The sequence below is a fragment of the Glycine max genome, chromosome 18 (genome assembly GCF_000004515.6).
Source record: "Glycine max cultivar Williams 82 chromosome 18, Glycine_max_v4.0, whole genome shotgun sequence".
Taxonomy (NCBI): domain Eukaryota; kingdom Viridiplantae; phylum Streptophyta; class Magnoliopsida; order Fabales; family Fabaceae; genus Glycine; species Glycine max.
The window spans coordinates 55,493,070-55,518,778 of NC_038254.2; the positions used below are offsets into that span (position 1 = coordinate 55,493,070).

Consider the following 25,709-nt stretch of genomic DNA (forward strand, 5'->3'; position numbering starts at 1 on the left):
CTAATAAGCAGTTGAACAAAACATATATATTCTATATAACATGTGATTTTCATAGACCGAAATTATTGAACTGTCACTGTATAATTGATTATTTATGTTGATAAAATATTAAATAATTTTATATTAGGCACCCTTCACACCACTATCCCGGTAGCACCTCCACTACTATTGGCGGCCGGTCACCACTGACATTCCCTTCCAGCCACCATCCACCACCCACCACCACCAAAAACACCATCGTCATCCACCAACCCTCCTTCACACCTGTTCCCTTTCTGCCCCAAATTCCCTCTCCTCCATTCCAAGGAATTAGATACCAAAATGTCAAATTTCAAGAAAACGTACGTAACTGGTAAATCATGTTATAGAATGACCTAAAATGTCAAAGAAGCTCAATTTGACATCCTCACGCCACGTGGAGGTGCATATAAAGCTCAGTGCATGGGCGACAGAAAAAAAAAAAAAAAGAGGTGGTGATAAGATATATACAATACATCATAATAATGTAAAATGAAATCAATCCAAAAGCCATTATTATGTTTTTTACGCCAAACACAACTTATAATAAGTCCACCCTCCCTGGAATTAGTTTTATCTTATGATGTGAGTTGTCAACTGTTAAATGTCATTGCATGTATGAGGGAGATTGCTACAAATGTGGCCGTCTAAAAAGACTACAATTAAATGCATGTTGAATTCTCCATTTTCTAGAATAAAAAACGCAGCACGAAAACAAAATTAAGCCAGGTCAACCTTCGCTTGTGTCACCCAAAACTTTTAAAACAATCTTAAGTCTTAACTTAACAAGTAAAATAATAAAGAATATATTTTTCCTCTTTTATGTAAGAATCGAATTAGGCCATTGCCGTCTGAGATGTAACTTAGGAGCAAAACAACAACAAAATTTTAATCACCCATGACGTCATTGTATATATATGCATTATGAAAACAATGTAAGCATTCATTCTTCTTCTTTTCCTCTTTTATCTCGTTTTAATTTCATTTTTCCTATTTTTTTTCTTTTCTTAAATCATGTGACTTGATAAATCCATCAATTCTACTCTCTCTTTTTTCTTTCTTACAAAAATATAAAATTTGTCCTATTTTAGAGTGAATCTATAGGGTTGAAAATGAGAAATAAAAAAATAGACGTAATAAGTAATATAATTAGAAAATAAGAGAGAAAATAAAATAAATATATAAATATAATTAATTAATTATTCTTTCTTTTACCTTTTTATGTCTTTCGTTCTTTCAATATATACACCGTACCATTAGATTTTTTTACCTTTTTTACTGTAAGAATATTCGCCGGCATACAATGGCAGACAAAATTTCTTGAAAACATCTTCTTAGAGAATATTACTCTACTTAACCTTTTTAATACACACTTATAAATCAACCCAGCTCGTTATAAAAAAAATAAAAAGAAATCAACCCAGCTGGAGAAATTTACTGGTTTGAAAATCAGGATATTCATTTTTCATATCTCATATCCAAATGGATAACTAATAGTAATACTTGTAACTTCTCATATGTTCATTTTTTCTTTGATATCAGTTCTCATTTTTTTATTTATTTCTTTTACTTTTTCATCAAATCACCTATAGCTAATTTCTGCCAATGTTTTTCACTGTCTTTTTCTTTTCTCTTTATCTCTCTTATTTTTCTACCTCAATCCACTCCAAATAGAGTGAATGAATATCCCTTCTTTATCCAAATAATTATCTATTTCGATTTTCTAAACTATAAAAGAAAAAGAGGGAAAAAAAGAAAATGTGTACAGAAAACTTTCTTATTGTCTTGTATATATAGTTGAATGATTATATAAAAAATTCAAAATTTTAAATATCTAATCAATAATTTATTGTTTTTTTTTCTTATCATATCATATTATTAATCAAATCAATCATTTCTTTATCTTTTTCTCTTATTTCTCTCAAATGTTAAATAATTTAAGAAATATTTTTCAATATAATTATAAATTCATCAACATTAAAAATAGATTTAATTATGTAAAAGAGAGAGAAAATAAAAGAAAATAAATGTAAGATTCTCACTATTTTAAAAAAAAAATCTGCCTTTAACTTCTTGGCATCTACTGCCTATTGTGGAATGAGAATGCAACAACAAAGCCTCACGCTATATTATTCTCACGACTAGTGCTATATCTAAGGCGATATCTTCGAAGGTTGAAACAAACACATCCTCTTTTCTCTTATCATGGCTTCTCACAACATCAAAATCCACGACCACTTAAGGGTTTCCCCTCCCTCAGCAACAGAAATATCCCTCTCTCTCACTTTCTTCGACCTGTTCTGGCTCAGGTTCCACCCCGTGGAACGCATCTTCTTCTACACCCTCCCTACACCCCATTCAAATCCATCCATTTTCTATTCCAAACTTGTTCCAAAGCTCAAAACATCTCTCTCTCGCACTCTCCAACACTTCCCCCCTCTCGCCGGCAACGTCGTTTGGCCTGATAACACCCCAAACCCCACCGTCCAATACACCCCAGGGGACTCCGTTTCACTTGTGGTTGCTGAATCCGAAGCTGATTTCAACCACGTGTTAGATAACTCACCTCACGAAGCATCAGAGTTACGTTGTTTAGTACCCCACTTGGATTCATCGGATTCTCATGCTTCTGTTGTCTCTTTCCAAATCACTCTGTTCCCTAACAGAGGCTTCAGCATAGGAATCAGCACCCACCATGCCGTCCTTGATGGAAAATCTTCAACTATTTTCGTCAAGGCTTGGGCTTCTCTATGCAAAACGTACAATGATGATGAGTCTTCAGAGTCATCATCACCATCTTTGGCTCCAGAGTTGAAGCCTTTCTTTGATAGAACAGCCATCAAAGACCCAAGTGAGATAGGACTTAACTTCACTGTCAATTGGACTGAGATCTTAACCAAATTTTTCCCCAATGAAAACAGCGACGGGAGATGCTTGAAGCTCCTACCTTTCCCTCCAAGACTCGAGGATCATGTTCGAGCCTCGTTCGCGCTCACAGGAGCAGATTTGGAGAAGCTAAGGAAAAGGGTGTTGTCCAAATGGGACATCGTTGATAGAGGAGCAGAATCAGAGCCACCTAGGTTGTCATCTTTCGTTCTCACATGTGCTTATGCGCTAGCTTGCATTGCTAAGGCCATTCATGGAGTTGAAAAGGAGAAAGAGAAATTTGCTTTTGCGTTCACAGTGGATTGCAGGGCGAGGTTGGAGCCTCCAATCCATGATAATTATTTTGGCAATTGTGTGTGGGGGCATGTGGTGGATGCTGAACCATTGGACTTCATAAAGGAAGAAGCTTTTGCTATTGTTGCAAAGAGTATTCATAGTAAAATAAAGATGATATTAGATGAGGGGATTTTTCATGGGATGGAGAGTGCGTTTTCTAGATATGAGTCTTTGGGAAAAGACGGAGTTGAAATCATGGGAATTGCAGGGTCTAACCGGTTTGGAGTTTATGGAACTGATTTTGGTTGGGGAAAGCCTGCTAAGGTGGAGATAGCATCGGTGGATAGAGCCTTAACCATTGGGTTTGCAGAGAGCAAGGATGGGAATGATGGTGTTCAAGTTGGGCTCGTGCTGAAGAAACATGTCATGGATCTCTTTTGTACTTTGTTTCGTCAAGGAATGTTAGATGATTGATCATAAATTCGGAACATGCATATTGACGAAACTAGAAACAAGAAAGTGCACTAACTTGTTCGTTTTGTTATTTTATTAAAACATCAAAAGTCTTCTAGATTTGCATCAAACATTTCTTTTGCACATAGTATATATTTTCCTGCACATGGCTAAAATAAAACAACAAACCGCAGAACTATAAAATAGACAGACTCGCGAAGCAAGCCTTTAAGAACTTCGGCAGCTGCTTTTATATATATATATATATATATATTTTGTTTTACATTTCGGTAGGTGCATGATATCACATATATAGTATTTAGTATTTAATTATATTTTACTTTTTTTTTCTCTTTTATCACATCTACAATATTTTGCCCCTTTTATTATTTTTTTTATCTCTCTTTTTCTTCACTCGTATACCCAAAAATGGGTGTAAGAGTAACATTTTCCTTCATAAAATCAGAATTTGTTTGCTCAAGTTTTGTTATTTCATTATGAGGGTTATTATATTAGTCAGTAACGCTATAGTTATACCAAAAATTGGGTGAAACAGTAACATTTTCCTTCAAATTAATTTTTTTGTTTAAAATTCAAACACTTAGAATTATTTACAAATATTTTAAATTTTTAAGAAAACATTATATTAAAGTTTACGGGTTGAAATTTTAGCACAATTTTTCAAACATAACTGCGCTTTCATCATGACTCAGTAAACTCTACAAATGTTGAATAATGAATCAAGGTACACATGCCTTCACTCTGATTAGTCTTGGGATAAGAATGTATAGACACTTAATTTAACATTTTGAGAGAGAATAGAATAGTATAAGTATGAAGAATAGTATGATTTGATAAAAAAATATTAAATAAATATTTATAATATATAAGTATCTATTATCATTAACCTTGGTCTTAACATCTAGGTACAGCACTTGAAACAACATAAGTAGTTAACTAGATGCGGTTCAATAGTCTCGTAATGCAAGTTATCATTAACATACAATTTAAACTGGTAATTTTCAATGACTAGATTTCCAATGTCGAGTTTCAAGAAAATACTACAAAAATGCATGTTGAAAGGTTCATTAATTTTCTAGAAGAAAAAACAAAACACGAAAAACAAAAGCCAGGTCAACCTTCGCTGGTGTTACCAAAAACTTTCAAGAGAATCTTAAACAAAGGCCGGGCTAACGTTAAGAAGAAGAAAAAAAGGGGCTAACGTTATTATTAAAGAATATACTTTTGCAAAAGATTACCTCCGTCTAAAAATAAGTATAAGTATTGTTATACAATGTTACATAAATGAAAAAATAATAATAAATAAATAAAAGATAACAATAATTTTATAAAACTAACGTCAATATTAATATTATATTAAAAAAACTAAATTAATATTTATTAAGAATATTAGTATAAAAAATAATAAATATTACATTAAAAAGTTAAATATAATATTTATTTTGAATATTTTTTTCAAATATGATACTCACTCTACACTCATAAATAAGTAAAAATAGCTATTTTTATACTAACTAAAAAAAATTAACTAAAATAATTTAATTTTACTAATCTCAAGTAAAAAAAAATAAGATTATTATTAAAATATATTTTATTAAAATTTAATATCATAAATAAAATATAATTTTTTAAGATAAAATTACAATTATATAAATATGTTTTGGTAATAATATCATTAAATAAATAAGAATAAGATTAGTTAAATTTTTTAATATTTAAGTTCAAGATAGAAAATAAGTTTTTTTTAAACAGATGAAATATAATATATATAATAATATTTTTTAATTTTTTAAATAACATCTTATAATATATTCTGTTCGCGTTGCCGTCTCAGATCGATGTACCTGAGGAGCAAAACAACAACAAAATTTTAGTCACATCTGACGTCATAATATATTCATTAAGAAAAACATATAAACATTCTTTTTTCTTTCTCTCTTTTATCACTTTTTTTTTATTTTTTTTATCATGTGACTTATTATATTCATCAATTTTATCCTCACCTTTTTTCTTTTTCGAAAAATATAAATATTGTTCAAATTTAGAGTGAATCTAAAGGGTAAAAAATGAGAAAGGAAAACAAATAGATATAATAAGTAAAACATTAAAAATTTAATAAAAATGAGAGAAAAAACAAAAAAATAGATGAATATACATTGAGATATCCTTTTCTCTAATTATCTCTTCCGTTCTTTCAATATCTACACCATAATTTTGAGATATCCCTTTTTTTTATTTTCTTTCTTATTTGCAATAAGTATAATGGCCAACATACAATGCCAGACAATCCTGTATCATTTTTTTAAATTATAAATTTATTTTTCCTATTTATTTCATAATTTGATTTTAATTTCTCTATAATTTAATTCAGATTTACTTTCTTAATATTTTATAATTTTTTTATTTCAGTCTCTAATTAGATGCACAAAAATAACCTCCAATAAAAATAAAACACGTGACAATTAAAGTCCAATAAAAATGTAACATATGATGATCAATGTTGATAAATTATCGTCAACATCCGATTTCGGATTAGAGACTAAAGCAATAAGAATAAATTCGTGAATTAAATTATAAAAAATTAAATTTGTAATTCTAAAACAAATAAAGAAAAGAAATTTACAATTTTACTTTTTTTTTTTTTACAATGACAGAGACAATGTCCTTCTCTGACTAAACACTTTCTTAGTGAATATTTACTTTACTTAACATTTTCAATACACACATAGAAATCGACCCAGCTGGAGAAATTTGCTGGTTTGGGAATTGGGACATACGTTTTGATATCTTATATCTAAATATAGTTTGTCTGTCTTATAATAATTATTATGTAAGAAAAAAATTATTTTAATATAATATTAATTATATTTTTTTACTTATATTTATAATAATATTAATGTTATGGGCTAAAAAAAACTTTAAAAAATTAATGATAAATATTTTTTGTTAAATTATTTTTTTTTTATAGAATAAGACAGATAATATTGATTATCTATTTCCATTTTTTAATCATTCATGATAACACAACGTCTACTCATGTCACAATTTCACATGAGTTAAATATATGGTTATTAAACTTTTGTCGTTAATTCTTACGAATTTAGAAGTTTATTTATTATTTATGAATTAACTCTTGAATGAATTCTTTTTTAATAGATTTTGTATAGACTCTTTAATATTTTTTGTTAAATTATTATTTTTTCATTTATTTGTTAATTTTTTTATAGAATAAGACAGATAGTATTGATTATCTATTTCCATTTCTTAACCATTCATGGACATCAACGCTTGTATTCATGTCACAATTTCAGGTGAGTTAAATGTATGATTATCAAATCTTACGAATTTAAGAGTTTATTTATTTTGTATGAGTTGATTCTTGAATGAATTTTTTTAGTAGGTTATGGATAGACTTTATAAATTTTAAATAAATTCGAAAAATTCTTGAATTTACACCCGAGTCAACGAGCCATTAAATTAAAAAAATTATATTAAAATATAAGTTATTTTGAATTATTTTTTACATATTTTCATTTAGTGTTTTATTTTCAAATACAAAAATATTAATCTTTAATAATATCAAATTTTTATTCTCTAATAACATCAAATTCTTGATGAGAATGATCTATTATTACTATAATATTTATAAATTATTATTTAATAGTGATGTATTATTAGATTTAATTATTTAAGTATTATGAAATTTATAATTTATTATTTTATTTTATTATATTGTTGAAAAATTTAATTAACATATTATTTATAAATATTTTATTATTATTTTTATATGAAATTTTCGAGGTTAGAGTTATATGAAACTCTCAGACGAGTGATACCTTGTTAAATGAGTACTGTATATATGACGGTATCTTCAACCAACTGAAACAAACAGAACGACTTCCTCTCCTTCCTTACCATGGCTTCTCAATCTCACAACATCAAAATCCACGACCACTTTAGCGTTTCCCCTCCCTCAGCAACAGCGACATCCCTCTCTCTCAAATTCTTCGACCTTTTCTGGCTCAGGTTCCACCCCGTGGAACGCATCTTCTTCTACACGCTTCCAACACCCCAATCAGACCCATCCATTTTCTATTCCAAAATCGTTCCAAAGCTCAAAACCTCTCTCTCTCACACCCTCCAACACTTTCCCCCTCTCGCCGGCAACGTGGTTTGGCCTCATGACTCCCCAAACCCCATCGTCCAATACACCCCAGGCGACGCCGTTTCAGTGCTGGTGGCTGAATCCGAAGCTGACTTCAACCACGTGCTTGATAACTCACCCCACGAAGCATCGGAGTCACGTTGTTTAGTACCCCACTTGGATTCATCGGATTCTCATGCCTCTATTGTCTCTCTTCAAATCACTCTGTTCCCCAACAAAGGATTCAGCATAGGAATCAGCACCCACCATTCCGTTCTTGATGGAAAATCTTCGACCCTTTTCATCAAGGCTTGGTCATCTCTATGCAAAACCAACGATGATGAATCTTCAGAGTCATCATCACCATCTTTGGCGCCAGAGTTGGTTCCTTTCTTTGACAGATCAGTCATCAAAACCCCAAGTGACTTGGGACTTAACTTGACAATCATTTGGACTGAGGTCTTAACCAAATTGTTCCCTACTGAAAACAGCGACGGGAGGTGCTTAAAGCTTGCACCTTTCCCTCCAAGACTCGAGGATCATGTTCGAGCTACGTTCGCGCTCACGAGAGCAGATTTGGAGAAGTTAAGGAAAAGGGTGTTGTCCAAATGGGACATTGTTGAAACAGGAGAAGAATCAGAGCCACCTAGGTTGTCGTCCTTTGTTCTCACATGTGCTTATGCGGTAGTTTGCATTGCGAAGGCCATTCATGGAGTTAAAAAGGAGAAAGAGAAGTTTTCTTTTGGGTTCACGGTGGATTGCAGGGCGAGGTTGGAGCCACCAATCCCTGACAACTATTTTGGTAACTGTGTATGGGGCCGTTTGGTGGATGCTGACCCACTGGACTTCATAAAGGAAGAAGCTTTTGTTATTATTGCAAAGAGTATTGATAGTAAAATAAAAGAGATGTCAGAAAAGGGGATTTTTCATGGGGCGGATAGTGTGTTTTCTAAACACGCGTCTTTGGCAAAAGAGAGAGTTGAAATCTTGGGAGTTGCAGGGTCAAATCGATTTGGGGTCTATGGGAGTGATTTTGGTTGGGGGAAGCCTGCTAAGGTGGAGATAACATCGGTGGATAGAGCCTTAACCATTGGGTTGGCAGAGAGCAAGGATGGGAATGGTGGTGTTGAAGTTGGGCTTGTTCTTAATAAACATGTCATGGATCTATTTGCCACTTTGTTTCGTCATGGAGTGTCAGATGAGTAGTGATGACAGATTTGAATAAACGTGCATCTTAAGATTTGAGTATGTATTCAAGAAAGAAAAAAGTGCACAATATCAGAATTTATTTGTACCAGTATTTGTCGTTTTAATTTTGATGGGTTTCACATTAATCAGTAATGCTGTATGTATACCCAAAAATGGTGTAACAGTAACGTTTACCTTCATAAAATCAGAGTATTTATGCGAGTATTTATTTACCTTCATAAATAAATAAATAGAAAGTTGTAGCCACTAACTATTATTTGTGAAGTCTGAGAAGCAAATTTCGGATAATCAACAGCAATACATGATTAATATACATAAAATTGTCAAATAATTGAAGCATTACACACCACCAGAACATTTCAGACAATTAATTGTTAAAAACGAATTTTCATAAGAACACCTACACTACTCTACCTTTATTTTTCCTCAACTTTTTATTCATGAAAAACCACAAGATTGTACCAAGAGGGACTCAAGATCGAAGGCCATTGGCAAAGAGATAAGCAAAGGTCTCCATTGCTCTTTTGTTGGACACAAAACTTACCTCAACCCCATCACCATTTTTGCTATCTGATAAACAAAGTGCCCCAGTTCTGTCTATAGAAGCCATCTCCACTTTCTTTGGTCTTCCCCAACCAAAGTCATTACTATAAGCCTCAAACCTAGGTGACCCAGCAACACCAATTATTCTCACATCATCACTAAAACTTTCAAGCAACCACCTTGACCAATTTTCTGCTCCACTCAGTGCTCCATCCTTGAGACTCCCCAAGGCATCATTCAGTGCATCCACAACCACAATTAGGCCATCTTCCCCCAATATCTCTCTTGTTTCAGCAATTGCAAGTCTCGCTCCAACACAGTTTCCAAAATATGTTGGTGGAATAGGTGGCTCCAAACGTGCCCTGCAATCAACATTCAAAGCCAACATAACTCTCTTGTTCTTTGTTTCCTCTGCTCTCACCCTGAAAACACAAGCATAGGCAATAGACAACACAAAGGTTGACAAGCGAAGGTTGGTGTTGTTCCCTTTCTTCTTGGACACCACTATTTGCTTCAGCTTTTCAATATCCGAACGAGACAATTGAAATATGCCTCTAGTTGCATCTTCTGGAGCTTGCAGATCCCAAACCAAGAGGCTTCGGTTGTTGGGTCCATTCTGCTCTAACCAATCACTGACATATTTTACCCCTAAATGGTTAGGGTCTTTGATTACTTCCCTGTCATAAAAAGGAATCAGTTCAGGTGGTAAAGAAGTGGGTGATTGTGATTCTCTACAAAGATAAGCCCAGGATTTGATAAACGATGTTGAAGTCTTGCCATCTAGAACAGCATGGTGTGAGGTTATTCCAATGGAAAATCCAGAGTTTGGAAAGAGGGTAGCTTGCAGGGCCAAAAGCGTGGCTTTTTCGTGGGATATGGTCAAGTGGGGTAAAAGATGGGGAATTTCTTTGGCTTCATAAAGATCTGTGCCTGCTAGGTGGTTGAAATCAGCTTCAGATACAGCAACTGTGAGGGGAACAGTGTCACCAGATTTGTAATTGATGATGGGTTTTTGGGAGTGAAGTGGCCAAGTGAGGTGGCCCGCAAGAGGGAAAAAGTGGGCAAGTGCAAGAGAAAGAGAGTGTTTGAGTTTGGGAAGAAGGGTATCAAAGAAGAGATGGGTTGGGTGAGGGAATTCATAGAAGAAGACGCGTTGAACAGGTGGTAACCTTAACCATAGGATGTCGAAGAAGGTGAGGGAAAGCGATGTTTGAGTTGGTAACTGAAACTCTTCTGATTCGGAAGTTGGTACAACGTTGAAGACTTCTTGTAACACTACCATGGCTTCTTTTGTTGATTTGCTCTCTGCTTTACCTTATAACGCTGCCTATAATTCCAGAAATTATACCAACAGTTCAACACCAGCCTCTGCTCTGCAACATTTTTTTATTATGCTTCATAAAGTCTTTTAACATGTTTTAAATGCACTATTTCTTACCGTTTCTAAAATTTACTACTCTCTCTTTCATAATAACCATCGTATTTTTTTTTTAATGATAACATGTAGATATTCTTATTTTTTTAAACACCTAATAAATATTTTTTTATCTATCTCTTTGTGTCAACTCATAATACCTATAATACTTATATTTTTCTCATTTTCTCTCTCTCATTAAATGTCAATTGACGCATTGAATGTCTATTTATAATTTTTTTAATACAAAACAATAAAAGAATAATAATTTAATAAAATAAATCTTATCATGGTTAATTTATATTTAATTTTTACTGCCTATCATTACTATTAAAAGTATAAATAAATAAAATATAATTAGTAGTATTACATTGAAAAATTAAAATAACACTTATTTTATTTATAAAAAAATAACACTTATTTTAAGACTTTTTTATTACATAGAAGGAGTAAAAAATGATGATTTTTTTAAAAGTGAACAACTCAATGTTTCAATTAAATAATAGAGAGATTAAATTTGTAATGTTTTTTAAAGTGAAGAATAAAATATTTCAATTAAAAAATAAAGAAACTAAAATTATAAATTTAAAAAGATAAAGAAGTGAAAATTCCATTTTAGCCTAAAAATTATATAGATTTTATTTTCTATATATACTCTCCCATAATTTTATAATTTTGATAAATTTTGTCAAATTGAGTTACCAAATAGTTATAGAGTATTTTATTGTTGCTACTATAATAATGGAAATTATAATTTTTTATACATATTTTCTACAATTCCATTTTATAATTTTTATAGTAAATGTATCTCTGTTCTTTTATCTTTCTTTCAATTATAAAAAAAGTTAATTAATAAAAAGTGGTACAAATAAAACTTCTAGTTAAACCTCAGTGTTATTTTTATGCCCATGTGTTTTCAGTTATTTTGTATATTAGAAAATTAGATTTCATAGATGAAAGAAAAACTGAAATAATATGGACGTTAGTCATACAGCTGGCTGTGTAGGAAGAAATTTTGTTTTGTTTGTTTTTTAACCTAACCGATACTAACAAAGATAGATTTGTACTTTAGTTAATATCTACAACGATGAAAATAATTATAAGTATGATATTGATATGATATGATAAAAAAATATACTAAGGGTTAATAGAGTATTTAAATTGATAGAGAAAAAATAAATTGATAGAATATTTATATTTTAAGTGCATTAAGGATAACTTCTAGTCAAGAATGAGATACTATCCAACTGTTAAAATCTACTTAAGAAGTTAATTTTTTTAACAGATAATTTTCTATATACATAAATTTAGTGATCGCATCTTCACCACATATTTAAAAATCATAATTATCTATTAACGATATCACGTTATTATGCACATATCACTGCTGATGTTACACGTTGTTGGGCAAAAACACCAAAAAGGGTCACTTTTACATTTTATTTACCAAATAGGGGCTGCTTTGCAATTATTTACCTGGGGGGTCTGTTTTTTTATTACAAAGCGCCCCCCAGGAAGGCGCTTCCATGGAGCACGCGACACGTGGCACAGCGCGGCGCACGAGACAGCAGCAGGGTAGCGCCCCTGACGCGGGCGCGTCTGGTAGCGCCCTGCTGCTGGGCGCGACTGGTAGTGTCCAGCGCGTGGGCGCGACTGGTAGTGCCCCTGACGCGGGCACGACCCAGGCGCGTATTTTTTAAATATATTTTAATAAATTAAGCTGATTAACGATTAAATAATTTAAAAAAATATTTGTCATTTAATTAAGTTTTCTAATTTACGACGAAACTCAATTAAATTGTCATTTAATTAAGTTTTCTATGGTATAATATGAATTTTATAACTTTATAAAATATGAAATTTCCAGGTTATGATCTTTTGTTTCTTAAAAAAAAATAAAAAAGTTATGATCTTTTGGAACTTTATAGCATATAACAGATGACTCATTGAATTGATAGTAAAATATTGATTCAGTACGTTGGTTTAGTTTAAACGTCTCTTAACATTAAAAAAAAAAGAAATTAGATTTAGACCCACTAAAAAAATACATTTTCTCCCAGACTCAACGGAACTGGGAAGGAGGGCGTGTATTTTTTTTTAATTTAAATGTTTAATTTTGTTAAAATACAATTTTTGTTCCTCTATTCTCTTATATTTGTACTTTTAGTCCCATTATTTTTTAATGGAGATATTTTATTTTTTACTTTTAAAAAATCAACAATTTTAATTTTTGTGATCAATTTTAAATGTTGACATAAGTATTCTATAAACCTTAAGTGATAACTATTTATTTATTATATACATGTCAAATATTTTTTTAAATTATTTAATCGTTAATCAGCTTAATTTATTAAAATATATTTAAAAAATACATAGGCACCTGGGTCGTGCCCGCGTCAGGGGCACTACCAGTCGCGCCCAGCGGCAGGGCACTATCAGTCGCGCCCAGCGGCAGGGCGCTACCAGACGCGCCCGTGTCAGGGGCGCTACCCTGCTGCTGCCTCGTGCGCCGTGCTGTGTCACGTGTCGCGTGCTCCATGGAAGCGCCTTCCTGGGGGGCACTTTGTAATAAAAAAACAGACCCCCTAGGTAAATAATTGCAAAACAGCCCCTATTTGGTAAATAAAATGTAAAAGTGACCCTTTTTGGTGTTTTTGCCCACGTTGTTGCCATTAATAGGTTGGAATGTCAATTTAATGATGAAAGGAATTTTAAGATGGACAAGATTCAGTCAATCTTGTGCAATAGTAACTTATTAGCCTAACTTATTTTTATTTCGAACAACGGGTCAAACGATTTGATTGAGGCACATAATTTTTTCTTTTAAAAATGACATCATAATCATTTTTAAAATGACAAAGTTTTCGTATTAGAAATAACTTTAAAAAGGAATAATTGATTTTCACAAATACACACTCAAGACAATATAAATAGGTTTTGCAAAATATAACGTGTTTTTAAATAAAATCAAATTCAAACCTTAAATCATTTTAAACACAAAGAGAGTAAAATAATTAACTGATAAAAAAATTTATATTAATTTATCTCAATCATGGAGATTATATTTAATTTTTTATAAACCAACAAATTTCTTTAATTTCTAAAAATCATAAGTATTGTTCAAGGTCACTTTTGTTATACAACAAACTTTACAATAAACTTACACACAACTCAACATCAACATTCTTTATCCTATCAAATTTTATCCTACAAAATTATGTTGATTCTAACACAAATCAAAAGATTTGAGATTTGTTACTTGTATATATAATGACTAGTTCTTCATTGTCTTATAGATAGATTTACAAGCTAAATGCTTAATCTTTTCTCTCCAGATACTTAAGATGTTTTGAGAGCTTTTAAACTTAATATATGCAAAAAGCTTTTACACAAAGAAAAATCAATATTTGATTTTCAAAACTTCTAACATATATAGATCTTTTTCAACAAGTGTTTGTTGTCTCTAAATTGATAGTTTTCTTCACTTTAGCTCAAGACTAAAAATTATAACTGATAACTGCTAAATAATTGTATTTTGATAGTAGAAAATTAGTCAAATATTGGCTTGAAATTAATTATTTAGCAGTTATTTGTGATTAAAAGTTAGAAAATTAATTAAATTGAATTTTTGGGTGCAGATATAAAAATTGGAGGTGTAACAAGCAAAAAGGGCAGAAAAATTGAAGAAAAGAAGAAAATTTGAAAAAGGCCCAACCCAATACGCGCGCTCAGCGCGTGTCACGAGCTAAGCGGGCCAGGAAGTACACGCGCTAAGCGCGGGGTGTCACGCTAAGCACGCCTACGAAGGCCCAAAGCCCACTTCAACAACTATAAATAGAGAGTCAGTCCAAGGGAAAAAACACCACGACAGAACCCCCTCTTCTAGGGGTTTCACTTACTCCCTTCCTTTCACCCCTCTTCTTATTGTAAAGCCCTCAAATGGCCATGAGTGGCTAAACCCTTAGTTAGGTTTGGCAGGCCTAGAAGCCAATGTGATGTATGATGTACTCTTCACTATTTATCAATGCAATACCAGGTTTTTCTTTCCTATTTTCTTTTCTGTTTTTATCTTGCATACACTCATCTTTATATTCTGTTAGGGGTTATATGCTTATGAGAGGGTAACTTCTAAATAAGATTTAAAGAAGATATGCATGCATTATTTTAGGGGTTAGACGCTTGAGAGAGGATAACTTCTAATAGAACAAGAAGAAAAGATATCATAATAAAATCATTGCTAGGCATATAGTGATTGCATTATGCCCATGCGTCAAAGCAAACATCTAGAATTAGAACTATCTATTGAGTCTTTACAAAGGCATTTGGGGGATAGATAGGTAAAATAGGCTTGTTATCGTGAGACATCAGGGGCAAGTAAATGAATAGATGTGGGTGGGATAAAATCACCTGAATTGGTAAAGAAAAAAATCATAAACCCATACATCCTAATCAGGCAAGTCAGTTCCCAACCTTATCTTATCTTGAATTTATCTTTTTTTTATCTAAATCTTTTATCTTTCTTATCTTTTACTTTTCTAATCTTCTTCCTTTTTCTTTATCTTTTAATTTTATCTTTAATTCTTTTATCTTTTCCTTTATCTTCTAATTTTATCTTTTCTTATCTTCTATCTTTTTCTATTTTTTTTATTTTAAATTCTTATCTCTTGCTTTTAAATTGGGTTTGCATTAATTTAAGTACAAACAAAGTCCCTGTGGATTCGACATTCGGACTTCTGAGAACTTTATTACTTGTGACGATTTGGTACATTTGTCAACGAGTCAACAGTAACCATTAGAGCATTTTAATGCTTGCATTAAATGCAGGTGTTTTTCATATTGGAAAGCCACTTTTGTTAGTTTTCATGTAGAACACTTAGCAAAAAACTAATTCATTTGCGTCACCGCAGGTTTGTCAAAGCAAGACATGTTTTTTTATACTCTTTGAACTTCAAAGTGCTGAATATTCTTTTGTGCTTCTTAGAATTTGTCAAATCTTAGGAAAATGTTGTGTAAGATAGTACCTGCAAACCAAATCTCAAATACAATATATTAAATAAATTTCTTTAATTTTTTTAATGTTGTATAAGATCATGGAGTATCTTTGCTTCCATCGGAAAAGACAAACACTAATACAAGAAACATGGTTGCATAAGTTTTGACTTTTGTATTTATCTACAGCTTATCAAAATAATTAAGAATCATGATTGATCTTAAGACATAAATATATTTTGACTTAAAAGTTAATTTTTGTTACAAGCGAAATCAAACTCATGATATTTTTTCTCTCTATTTTCTCTTTTTATCACCATTCAACCTTAAATATCAATAAATTATATTTAATGTTTTTCATTAATTTATTTATAAATTTGTTTCCAATAAAATTTAGATGCATTTTCTAAATTGTAAAAAAAATAATGTATTTATAAAAACTATGAGCTTTCATCACTTTATTTTCTTTTTTTTTTCCCTTGAAAGTTAGGTTACACTTATGAATCTTGTTGTTGGGCTATTAGGTATAAGGTACAACGGAGACGTGATAAGCAACTTAAAATTAGACGACAATAATATTTAGATTTTAGACATTCTATTATCTTAAACACTTTGTCAATATTTTAGGTATGATTTTTGCTAACTAATGTCATCTAGGATATTCATTCAAAAATTAAAAAAATATTTATTACGAAAATTATAAAATAAAAACTTTAAAAAAATAATGGACAATGCCCTATCATTTACCTTCCCATATTTCTCTATAAATTTTTCTTTTTTGTGTATTATATCACTTTTTTCCCATCCATTAATAAATAGATGATAACATAACAACCTGGCACCTGCATCTGATTTGCTCCTGTTTGTAATAAACAGCAAGAAGCCATGAATAAAGTGGTAGAAGTTTTGAGTGTAGCACCAATTTTGGAATCAGAAGAGTTACCAACTCAAACATCGCTTCCCCTCACCTTCTTTGATATACTATGGTTAAGGTTACCACCTGTTCAACGCATCTTCTTCTATGAATTTCCTCACCCAACCCATCTCTTCTTTGATACCCTTCTTCCCAAACTCAAACACTCTCTTTCTCTTGCACTTGCCCACTTTTACCCTCTTGCTGGACACCTCATCTGGCCCCTTCACTCCGCCAAACCCATCATCAATTACAACACTGGTGACACTCTTTCACTCATTGTAGCTGAATCTGAAGCTGATTTCAACCATTTAGCAGGCACAGATCTTTATGAAGCTAAAGAAATTCACAATCTTTTACCCCACTTGACCATATCCCATGAAAAAGCTACTCTTTTGGCCCTGCAAGTTACCCTATTTCCAAACTCTGGATTTTCCATTGGAATAACCTCACACCATGCTGTTCTTGATGGCAGAACTTCAACATCGTTTATGAAATCCTGGGCTTATCTTTGTAGAGAATCACAATCACCCACTTCTTTACCACCAGAACTTTGTCCTTTTTTTGACAGGGAAGTAGTCAAAGACCCCAATGAACTAGAAGCAAAATATGTCAGTGATTGGTTGAAGCATGGTGGACCCAACAACAGAAGCCTCATGGTTTGGGATCTGCCAGTTCCAGAAGAAGCAACCAGGGGCTTATTTCAACTGCCACGTTCAGCTATTGAAAAAATCAAGCAAATTGTGGTTATGTCCAAGAAGAAAGGGAATAACAACACCAACCTTCACTTGTCAACGTTTGTGTTATCTATTGCATATGCGTTGGTTTGCAGAGTGAGAGCAGAAGAAGTAAAAAGTAAAAGGGTTGTTTTGGGTGTGAGCGTTGATTGCAGGCGTTGGTTGGAGCCACCTCTTCCTCCAACATATTTTGGAAACTGTGTTGGTGGCAGAGTTGTGATTGTTGAAACAAGAGGATTGTTGGGGGATGAAGGAGTGCTTGTAGCTGTGGAAGCACTGAGTGAAGCTTTGGAAACTCTGAAGGATGGTGTGCTGAATGGAGCAGAAAATTGGTCTTCGATGCTGTTTGATGGTCTCGCCACTGATGACAAGACAATTGGCGCTGCTGGGTCACCGAGGTTTGAGGTTTATAGTAGTGACTTTGGTTGGGGAAGACCAAAGAAAGTGGAGATGGTGTCTATTGACAGAACTGCAGCGTTTAGTCTTTCAGAGAGCAAAAATGGAGATGGAATTGAGATTGGTTTTGTGTCCAAGAAAACAACAATGGAGACCTTTGCTTCTCTCTTTGTCAATGGCCTTCAATCTTGAGTCCCTGTTCTTCCAGTTTGGTAAGATCTTGTGAATTTTCACTTTTCAGGAGGCAATATTTTGTTATATCTCTTTTACTCTATCATTTAGCAGCTGTGGGTAATAATGAAATAAATCATTTGACAATCATGTATTAGTATTGCTATTGATCATGGTTTTAAATTGCGATATTCATCGTACTCGTAGGTAGTAAAAATACTTTACATTATAAATAATTATGAAAACACATGATTGATGCTGTCATAATTATAATTGTGATGCGATTACAGTCAGTCAAAATAACTTGAAGTTACAGTTGATTGTGATTGCTCACCAATATTGAAAACCGTGCTTTTGTTTATGTGAAATGTTTTGTGGATGTGAATTGGTTATGGGTGAAGTGCGTATGTATTCCGTTTTCTGGAAAATGTTGATCCTCCACATCCATTTTGGGAATGATATGACTCATTGTTAACAGCTCGATAACTTGTTAATCTAACCTACTTTTATTTTGAACCAATAGTCTGATTTGAACCACCAGTCTTGAGTTGATTTAATTATTTTTTATTTTCATTTTCAATGAAAATAGAAAATAGTGATGCAAATGTCATTGATTAGATTTTTGTTTTTATTTTCATTGAAAATATTTTTTTAAATGAACCAAAAACTGAAAATAATAAAATCTCATTTTTGAAATCAGGAACTTTATTTTGAGTAAAATGAAAACGCGGTGACAAAAAATATAATTTTAAGTAAATCTAAAAATACATTTTCTTTTGAAAACACATTTTCAGTATTTTTATTTCTTGAAAGCAGAAAATAAGAAATTAAATCAAACATGTTTTTAAAATTTTAATCTTTTGAAAATGAAAACAGTTTTCAAAAGATAAAAATAAAAAATGAAAACAGAAAATGAAAATGTAAACCAAGCACACCCTTACCTTTTTTTTAGAAAGGAAATAACATCACATTTTCTTAAATGCATTTTCAAGTCACTGCAATCTTTTGTACTTTGTTTTTTTATGGTGCATATAATTTACATTCTCATTTATTATTTTATTTATTAGTTTTTCAAAGTATATATATATTATACAAGAAATTAAATATCAACAAATCATTAGTAAGAATACAATTAATTTAAAAGTCATAAACTAAAGTCTCATTTTGAAAAAAAAAATAAAAAATGAAATCTGTTAAAGATGATGAGACAAATTTTTTGTTAAAAAATAATCATTGTCAAAATTATTAAATATTTTATACCAATGACATAATTAAAAAATATATAAAAAGTCAAACTAAAAAATATATAAAAAGTCAAATCAATCGAAGAAGCAAATATTATCAATGGCCAAATAATTCTATTATAAAAAAACTACAATAACTCCTCTAATAATGATAAGGGTGAAGGCAATATATTTTCCTTACAAAATTCTTTACAAGAGATAAAATTGAGTTAGAATACAAGTGTGAGCTGAAGTCATACATCTCATAGAAATAAAAAAGTTGAGTATCATATAAGTGAGGGGAAGACCTATAAACCTAAATCTTTAAAGTTTTGGGTTAAAGTATAAGTTTTTTTATATGGTTGTTCACGGCTCATTTGTGTAAGCTAAATTTGTCCAAGCATTTGAAATCACTTTCCATATAGACAAATTAAAATCCAAGAATGAACTAGATTGTTGCATTGTTCCTACTTGTCATAACTTAGATCCTAGAATGCTACAGTCAACAAACCAAAATTTGTTCTTTGAAATCCTTTTCACCTAGTTATGGTAGTTGCTACCATCTAACGGGTGAAGTCATGCGCCAACATCACTGTTGAATTTTCTCCAAGATGAATGTAGTAATGACTTACTACTTGCTAGATTTTGTTAATTAAGGACTATCAGAAATGGAGTTGTGTTGTTTTTACTGCATTTTTTGGTGGAACTAGAAACATTGTTTCTTGGCATGATGAGCAGGCAAATTCTTCAAGAAATTGAGATGAAGAAGTTCGATGGAAAATAATTGGACAAGTCAAAGAATCAAAACAAAAACTACAAAACTATAGTGACACAATATAGAGCTCTGATACCGTCATACTATACTGGAAAATGGAGAATGAAGAGTGAGTTTTCTCATTCTGAAGTGTATATAGTCCATCAACTTATATAGTTCTGTCGAGGCACATTAATACTAGGTAGTAACGTTCAAACAAAATAGGTTAATAAAATTGCCAACTAACTAATTGACCATGTAACTGTATTTCAGTTCTTAGGCAAAGATTGAAGGGAAGAAGAGAAAGAAAATATGCGGAGATTTTGCGTAAAATACGAAGACACTATACTATTTAAAAGGAAAACAACACATTCTTCATTTGAAACCATTTCAGATGAATGGAGATTTGTTTGTCAGCTGCTGTTAACTTGTTGATAATAATGTTATTAGTAAGATTTGACAGATTTGGTATCAAGGAAATTGTCATCAAAGGAGTTTCTAGAGTTGAGTTGAGGAGATGACTTGAATTATAAAACGTTATGCGACTGATGTATAATGACACTGACACATTTAAAAAATTTCGAAAAGTAAAGATAGCCTTAGAAGTTAGAAGAAATGAAAAAGTGATAGGGACTGCACTACTCATGATCATTTCTGGTGATTTCTCATCTCGTGATTACCGAACATGTACATTGAGCGGGAAAAGTTTTGCTTTTGTATTGACACGTGCAGAAGTTTTCTCTATGAATTGACACCTGTAATAATATTACATATAGATACTGAGTAATACATTAGAATTTAGAATAGACACGGTTGAAATGCATCAAAAATTTTAAAATTGCATGGCTCCTGAGTAGCCTTTCTTCAATTTGTTTATCATAAACAGGCAGCATCAGAAAAACAGAAAAAAGCCATGAAGGTGGTAGAAGTTTTTAGTGTAGCACCAACTTCGGAATCTCAAGAGTTACCAACTTAAACATTGCTTCCCCTCAGTTTCTTTGACATCCTATGGTTAAGGTTACCACCTATTCAACGCATCTTCTTGTACCAATTCCCTCATCCAACCCCACTCTTCTTTGGTACCATTCTTCCCAAACTCAAACACTCTCTTTCTCATGCACTTGGCCACTTTTTTCCTCTTGCTGGACACCTCACCTGGCCACTTCACTCCCAAAACCCCATCATCAATTACAACAATGGTGACACCGTTTCTCTCATAGTAGCTGAATCTGACGCTGATTTCAACCATCTAGCATGCACAGATCTTTGTGAAGCTAAAGAAATGCACCATCTTTTTCCCCACTTGACCATTACCCATGAACAAGCTACTGTTTTAGCATCGCAAATCACTCTATTTCTAAACTCTGGATTCTGCATTGGAATAACCTCACACCACGCTGTTCTTGATGGCAAGACTTAAACATCGTTTATCAAATCCTGGGCTTATCTTTGTAGAGAATCACAATCACAGTCACTCCCTTTTTTGCCACCTGAACTGTGTCCTTTCTATGAAAGGAAATTAGTCAAAGACCCCAATCAAGTAGGGGCAAAATTCGTCAACGATTGGTTAAAGGAAGGAGGAACCAACAACAGAAGCCTCATGGTTTGTGATCTGAAACCCCCAGAAGATGCAACCAGAGGCTCATTTCAATTGTCTCGTTCAGATGTTGAAAAGCTGAAGCAAAGTGTGGTGTTCAAGAAGAAAGGGAGCACCAACCTTCACTTGTCAACGTTTGTGTTATCTCTTGCCTGTGCATGGGTTTGCAGGGTGAGAGCAGAGGAAATTACCAACAAAAGTGTTGCGTTGGCTCTAACTGTTGATTGCAGGGGTCGTTTGGAGCCACCTCTTCCTTCAACATATTTTGGGAACTGTGTTGGATTCAGACTTCCAATTGCTGAAACGAGAGATTTGTTGGGGGAAGAAGGACTAGTTGTGGCTGTGGAAGCAGTGAGTGATGCATTGGAAACTCTGAAGGATGGAGCAGTGAGTGGAGCAGAAAATTGGTCATCGTGGTTGCTTTATGGTGTGGGAGCTGAAGCTGATGTGAAGACAATTGGTGTTGCTGGGTCACCGAGGTTTGAGGTTTATGGTAGTGACTTTGGTTGGGGAAGACCAAAGAAGGTGGAGATGGTGTCTATTGAAAAAACTGCAGTCTTTGGTCTTTCAGATAGCAGAAATGGAGATGGAATTGAGATAGGTTTTGTGTCCAAGAAAAAAACAATGGAGACCTTTGCTTCTCTTTTTGTCAATGGCCTTCAATCTTGAGCCCCTCTCAGTTTCGTTAGATCTTGTGGCTTTTCAGGAATAAAAATTTAATCTTTTTGCTCTAGCATTTAGCAGCTTCTTTATTTGAAATGCTTTGTTCATGTGTAATAATATTATGTGTTTGGATTGTGGTTTGAGAGACACCATTAGTAATGTAACTAACTAATGGCTATGGATACCTAACATGCACGCACCAAACATTTATTCATCAATAATAAAATGTGAACCGATTCCAATGATTCTAAGACAACAATCTACCACCTATGCAGCTTGGCAGTGCCATATGGAACTTACTGTTCAGCAGCAGAAATATTCCATATGAACATTTTGTTTGGTGACTTTGGTCAATAGAAAAATCTGGCCCTACAAGTATTAGTTTGCACTTTCCAAAGAAAAAAAATGGAGAAGTAACAACATTGATGAATTGGGAAAAATGTGAGTTACTTTCAGCAGAAGTGCAACTCAAGCACACCTATAATCATTTCACCCTCATGGTGTGTACTTGTTTTATCTTGATCTTACGTTTCGATGCACCTTGAATAACAATAATTGGCGCTAGACAAAACTCAATGCCAATTTAAATGCACTATTAGTCATGTGTTGCCGTGGATTATCTCAAATGTTTTGTTATGAATTAATATTTTTGTATATCCATTTTTTTAATCATATTTTTGTCTCTCTCTTTTATATATATATCTTTCTTTATTTCTTATTTCATTATCCAGTTCTTTCTTTTCTCTTCCACTCATACACCCTAAAATTAGATAGTATGTTTCAATTTTTCTCTGTTGCTTCAAAATGATTGGATGAAGTATTTGTTTAGAAACACAATGAAATTTATATTTGTTGAGATATTTTTGTAAAAAAAAAAAATGAAAAGTATGGAGTTTAAATAGCAACTTGAGGTGCCAATAGCAATTCCTATTAACCCAACTCTCTTTTACTTTGTGAACTATCGGCCGTCTAATATAGGCTCTTAAATAATAATAATAACAATAAAGTAGTATATTTTAACAGAATAAAAGTATTCAATTAAAAGATAACTGACTTTATAGTTTATATCACTGCGCCACCACACAGAATGAGAGTTAGATACAATTAGAAAAACAAACCCAAAAGTAGAAAAAACAGTCCTGTGACATTGTCAACCTAACTACCCTAGCATATTCCTATTTAATAGAAATTTCTTAATGGGAGGATAGAATAAATTAACAAATAAAACAAATACCAACTAACTTCAAAAAACAGTTTTTATACAGCTAAAAAGAATCACTCTAAATTGTAATTAGAATTACATCATACTAGTATATTAAATTAATTAATTAATAAACAAATACAAAGAAAACTTTATCCGTAAACATTGATAAAAGTGAGCGGAGAAAGCAAAGGGCATGCGTATGCTCCAACAAAGAAATTTAATTATCGAAGACAAAACATTGCAAAGAACCAAAGACATGCATGCAGTGACACATATCCCAACAAAGCATTAGTTACGTCTTCAGTGTTCTACTCATTATTTAATCTCAACTCAAGAGACAAGACCTGCCGCTTTTCTTTTTGCTGGCCTCTTCGTTGGATAAGTTTTCTTTTGGGTTATCTCTGCATTCTGCGTAAATTTTTTTAGCAGTGTTTGCATGGCAGTATGGCACATATAACTGTTGAAGTTTAATTACATGCAGTAGTATTTTTTGGTACAATTAAATTACTAATTTGTTCATTTAGCTTGTCTCCAAGCTTTAGTGCATTTATTAGCTAGTCTTTCCTATTGCAAATTTCAGTAAAAAGCTCCTGATGAAAATTTTTATGTTGACTAATTACACTTTGGAAATCTTTTAATTTTCCTATTTGTCATATGAATTTGTGTTATAAAATTAAAATATAATTAGTATTATAACTTTTATGAAAAATTTAATTAATTTTTGTGATAGATTTCTTATTAAATAATTTTTTTTTAAAAAAATCAGATGAATTTATTGTTAAGGATATAGAATTTAAAAATAAATACTCATTAATAATATGAAATGATAATCGAAATGAATGAAATGAAACTTGTTAAAATGTCAATGAAAGGTAATAGACGAATCGCATTCTGCAGAAATATTTCTTGTACCATGTTGATGTGGTGTCAAATTGTGGTTTAATATGGAGAATATATTTTAAATTTTCAAACTCGTTTGACAAGTGTATCAAATTTTATAAGCTTTAGAGAAACTGAACAAAAGAAGGATAATAATTTTTAAAAAATTAAAAAACGAAGATTTTTCTTGATACTGTAAAATGATAAAGAATTTAGAATCCTTTTTGTTAAACTGATAATTATTTCACAATAGGGGAAGTACATCTTTTAACGATTTTATTAACTAGTGTGTCTAGAACATTGAAGACATTAGTTAAGGAATTAAAAAAATATTTATTAAAAAAATCATAGGACAATAAAAATATTGGTTAAGGAATCAAAATAAAAATATTAGTTATTAAAAAAATCATGAAAACGTAAAAAAAAGTATTAATAACAATTTTATATATTTCAATAAAAATATTTTTTTTTAGTTTTTTAATTAATTTCCTAAGAATACCGGTTAATATTTAGGCAAAATTGTAAATTTGATTTTCCATTTTATTTTCAATTTTGGATTTTGTCCTCCAGTAAAATTATTCACAAATTTTATTCTCGTATTTAATCAAATCATGCAATGTTGGTCTTCAGCCCACAATTAGACATTGAATGTCACGTTTGATATTCTAATTGGTCAATGAAAACAACAATGCATTTCATCTTTCATGGAGTTGATATCCAATCAGAACATCCAATTGTGGGTGGGAGACCAACATTGCATGATTTGATTAAATACCAAGACAAAATTTGTGAATAATTTTACCGGGGACAAAATTCAAAATTAAAAACAAAATGGAAAACCAAAAATACAATTTTGTCAAATATTTATCTAATCACTCCAAGAGTAAATTAAGTCTTCCATAGTGTTACCTCTACTTTAAGGCTCAATACTGCTTTTGTCCTTACCGATTGGTAATGAAACGGATCATATCTTTTCATACGGAATGCTTTCGCACTCAATGTCCGTATGGTATTAGTCACCGTGATTAGTTTTCTTTATAATGAATTTGACTTAATTGTGTTTTTGGCATTTCCCTATTTTATATATATATATATATATATATATATATATATATATATATATATATATATATATATATATATATATATCCTCATTGTCACCGATCAGGACGCGTGATTCTTTAGAGATATGATATAGCGATTGCCATTTGAAAATACT

At 31.9% G+C, this 25,709-nt stretch overlaps 4 protein-coding genes and 1 pseudogene across 5 annotated transcripts; 4 read left to right on the forward strand and 1 right to left on the reverse strand.

Annotated features, from left to right (window-relative positions):
• Positions 1-1,966: 1,966 nt before the first annotated feature.
• Positions 1,967-3,764, forward strand: IMAT1 (isoflavone malonyltransferase IMaT1). The gene has a single exon (XM_003552532.5). The coding sequence runs from the start codon at positions 2,224-2,226 to the stop codon at positions 3,652-3,654; it is 1,431 nt and encodes a 476-aa protein (XP_003552580.1). The 5' UTR covers positions 1,967-2,223; the 3' UTR covers positions 3,655-3,764.
• Positions 3,765-7,474: 3,710 nt separating this feature from the next.
• Positions 7,475-9,211, forward strand: LOC100815354 (phenolic glucoside malonyltransferase 1). The gene has a single exon (XM_003552533.5). The coding sequence runs from the start codon at positions 7,571-7,573 to the stop codon at positions 9,002-9,004; it is 1,434 nt and encodes a 477-aa protein (XP_003552581.1). The 5' UTR covers positions 7,475-7,570; the 3' UTR covers positions 9,005-9,211.
• Positions 9,212-9,294: 83 nt separating this feature from the next.
• Positions 9,295-10,981, reverse strand: LOC102660160 (phenolic glucoside malonyltransferase 1). Its single transcript, XM_006602879.4, has one exon. It carries the CDS (start codon positions 10,830-10,832, stop codon positions 9,480-9,482), a length of 1,353 nt encoding a protein of 450 aa, XP_006602942.1. The 5' UTR covers positions 10,833-10,981; the 3' UTR covers positions 9,295-9,479.
• A 5,747-nt stretch (positions 10,982-16,728) lies between these two features.
• Positions 16,729-22,480, forward strand: LOC100805184 (phenolic glucoside malonyltransferase 1). Of its 2 annotated transcripts, XR_005889751.1 has the most exons (3): positions 16,729-18,211; positions 20,132-20,277; positions 20,421-20,917. XR_005889751.1 is itself a non-coding variant. In XM_041012189.1 (2 exons), the coding sequence occupies exon 1, from the start codon at positions 16,839-16,841 to the stop codon at positions 18,189-18,191; it is 1,353 nt and encodes a 450-aa protein (XP_040868123.1). In that variant the 5' UTR covers positions 16,729-16,838; the 3' UTR covers positions 18,192-18,211; positions 21,034-22,480. The 2 variants fall into 2 exon arrangements, 1 of the variants encoding a protein (XP_040868123.1); XM_041012189.1 differs by lacking the exons at positions 20,132-20,277; positions 20,421-20,917 and adding an exon at positions 21,034-22,480.
• Positions 20,833-22,480, forward strand: LOC121172706 (phenolic glucoside malonyltransferase 2-like; annotated as a pseudogene).
• Positions 22,481-25,709: the final 3,229 nt, after the last annotated feature.

What these genes read in the sequence shown, in the direction of transcription:
- IMAT1 (XM_003552532.5), top strand. Translation starts at nt 2,224, where the DNA reads ATGGCTTCTCACAACATCAAAATCCACGACCACTTAAGGGTTTCCCCT.
- LOC100815354 (XM_003552533.5), top strand. Translation starts at nt 7,571, where the DNA reads ATGGCTTCTCAATCTCACAACATCAAAATCCACGACCACTTTAGCGTT.
- LOC102660160 (XM_006602879.4), bottom strand. Translation starts at nt 10,832, where the DNA reads ATGGTAGTGTTACAAGAAGTCTTCAACGTTGTACCAACTTCCGAATCA.
- LOC100805184 (XM_041012189.1), top strand. Translation starts at nt 16,839, where the DNA reads ATGAATAAAGTGGTAGAAGTTTTGAGTGTAGCACCAATTTTGGAATCA.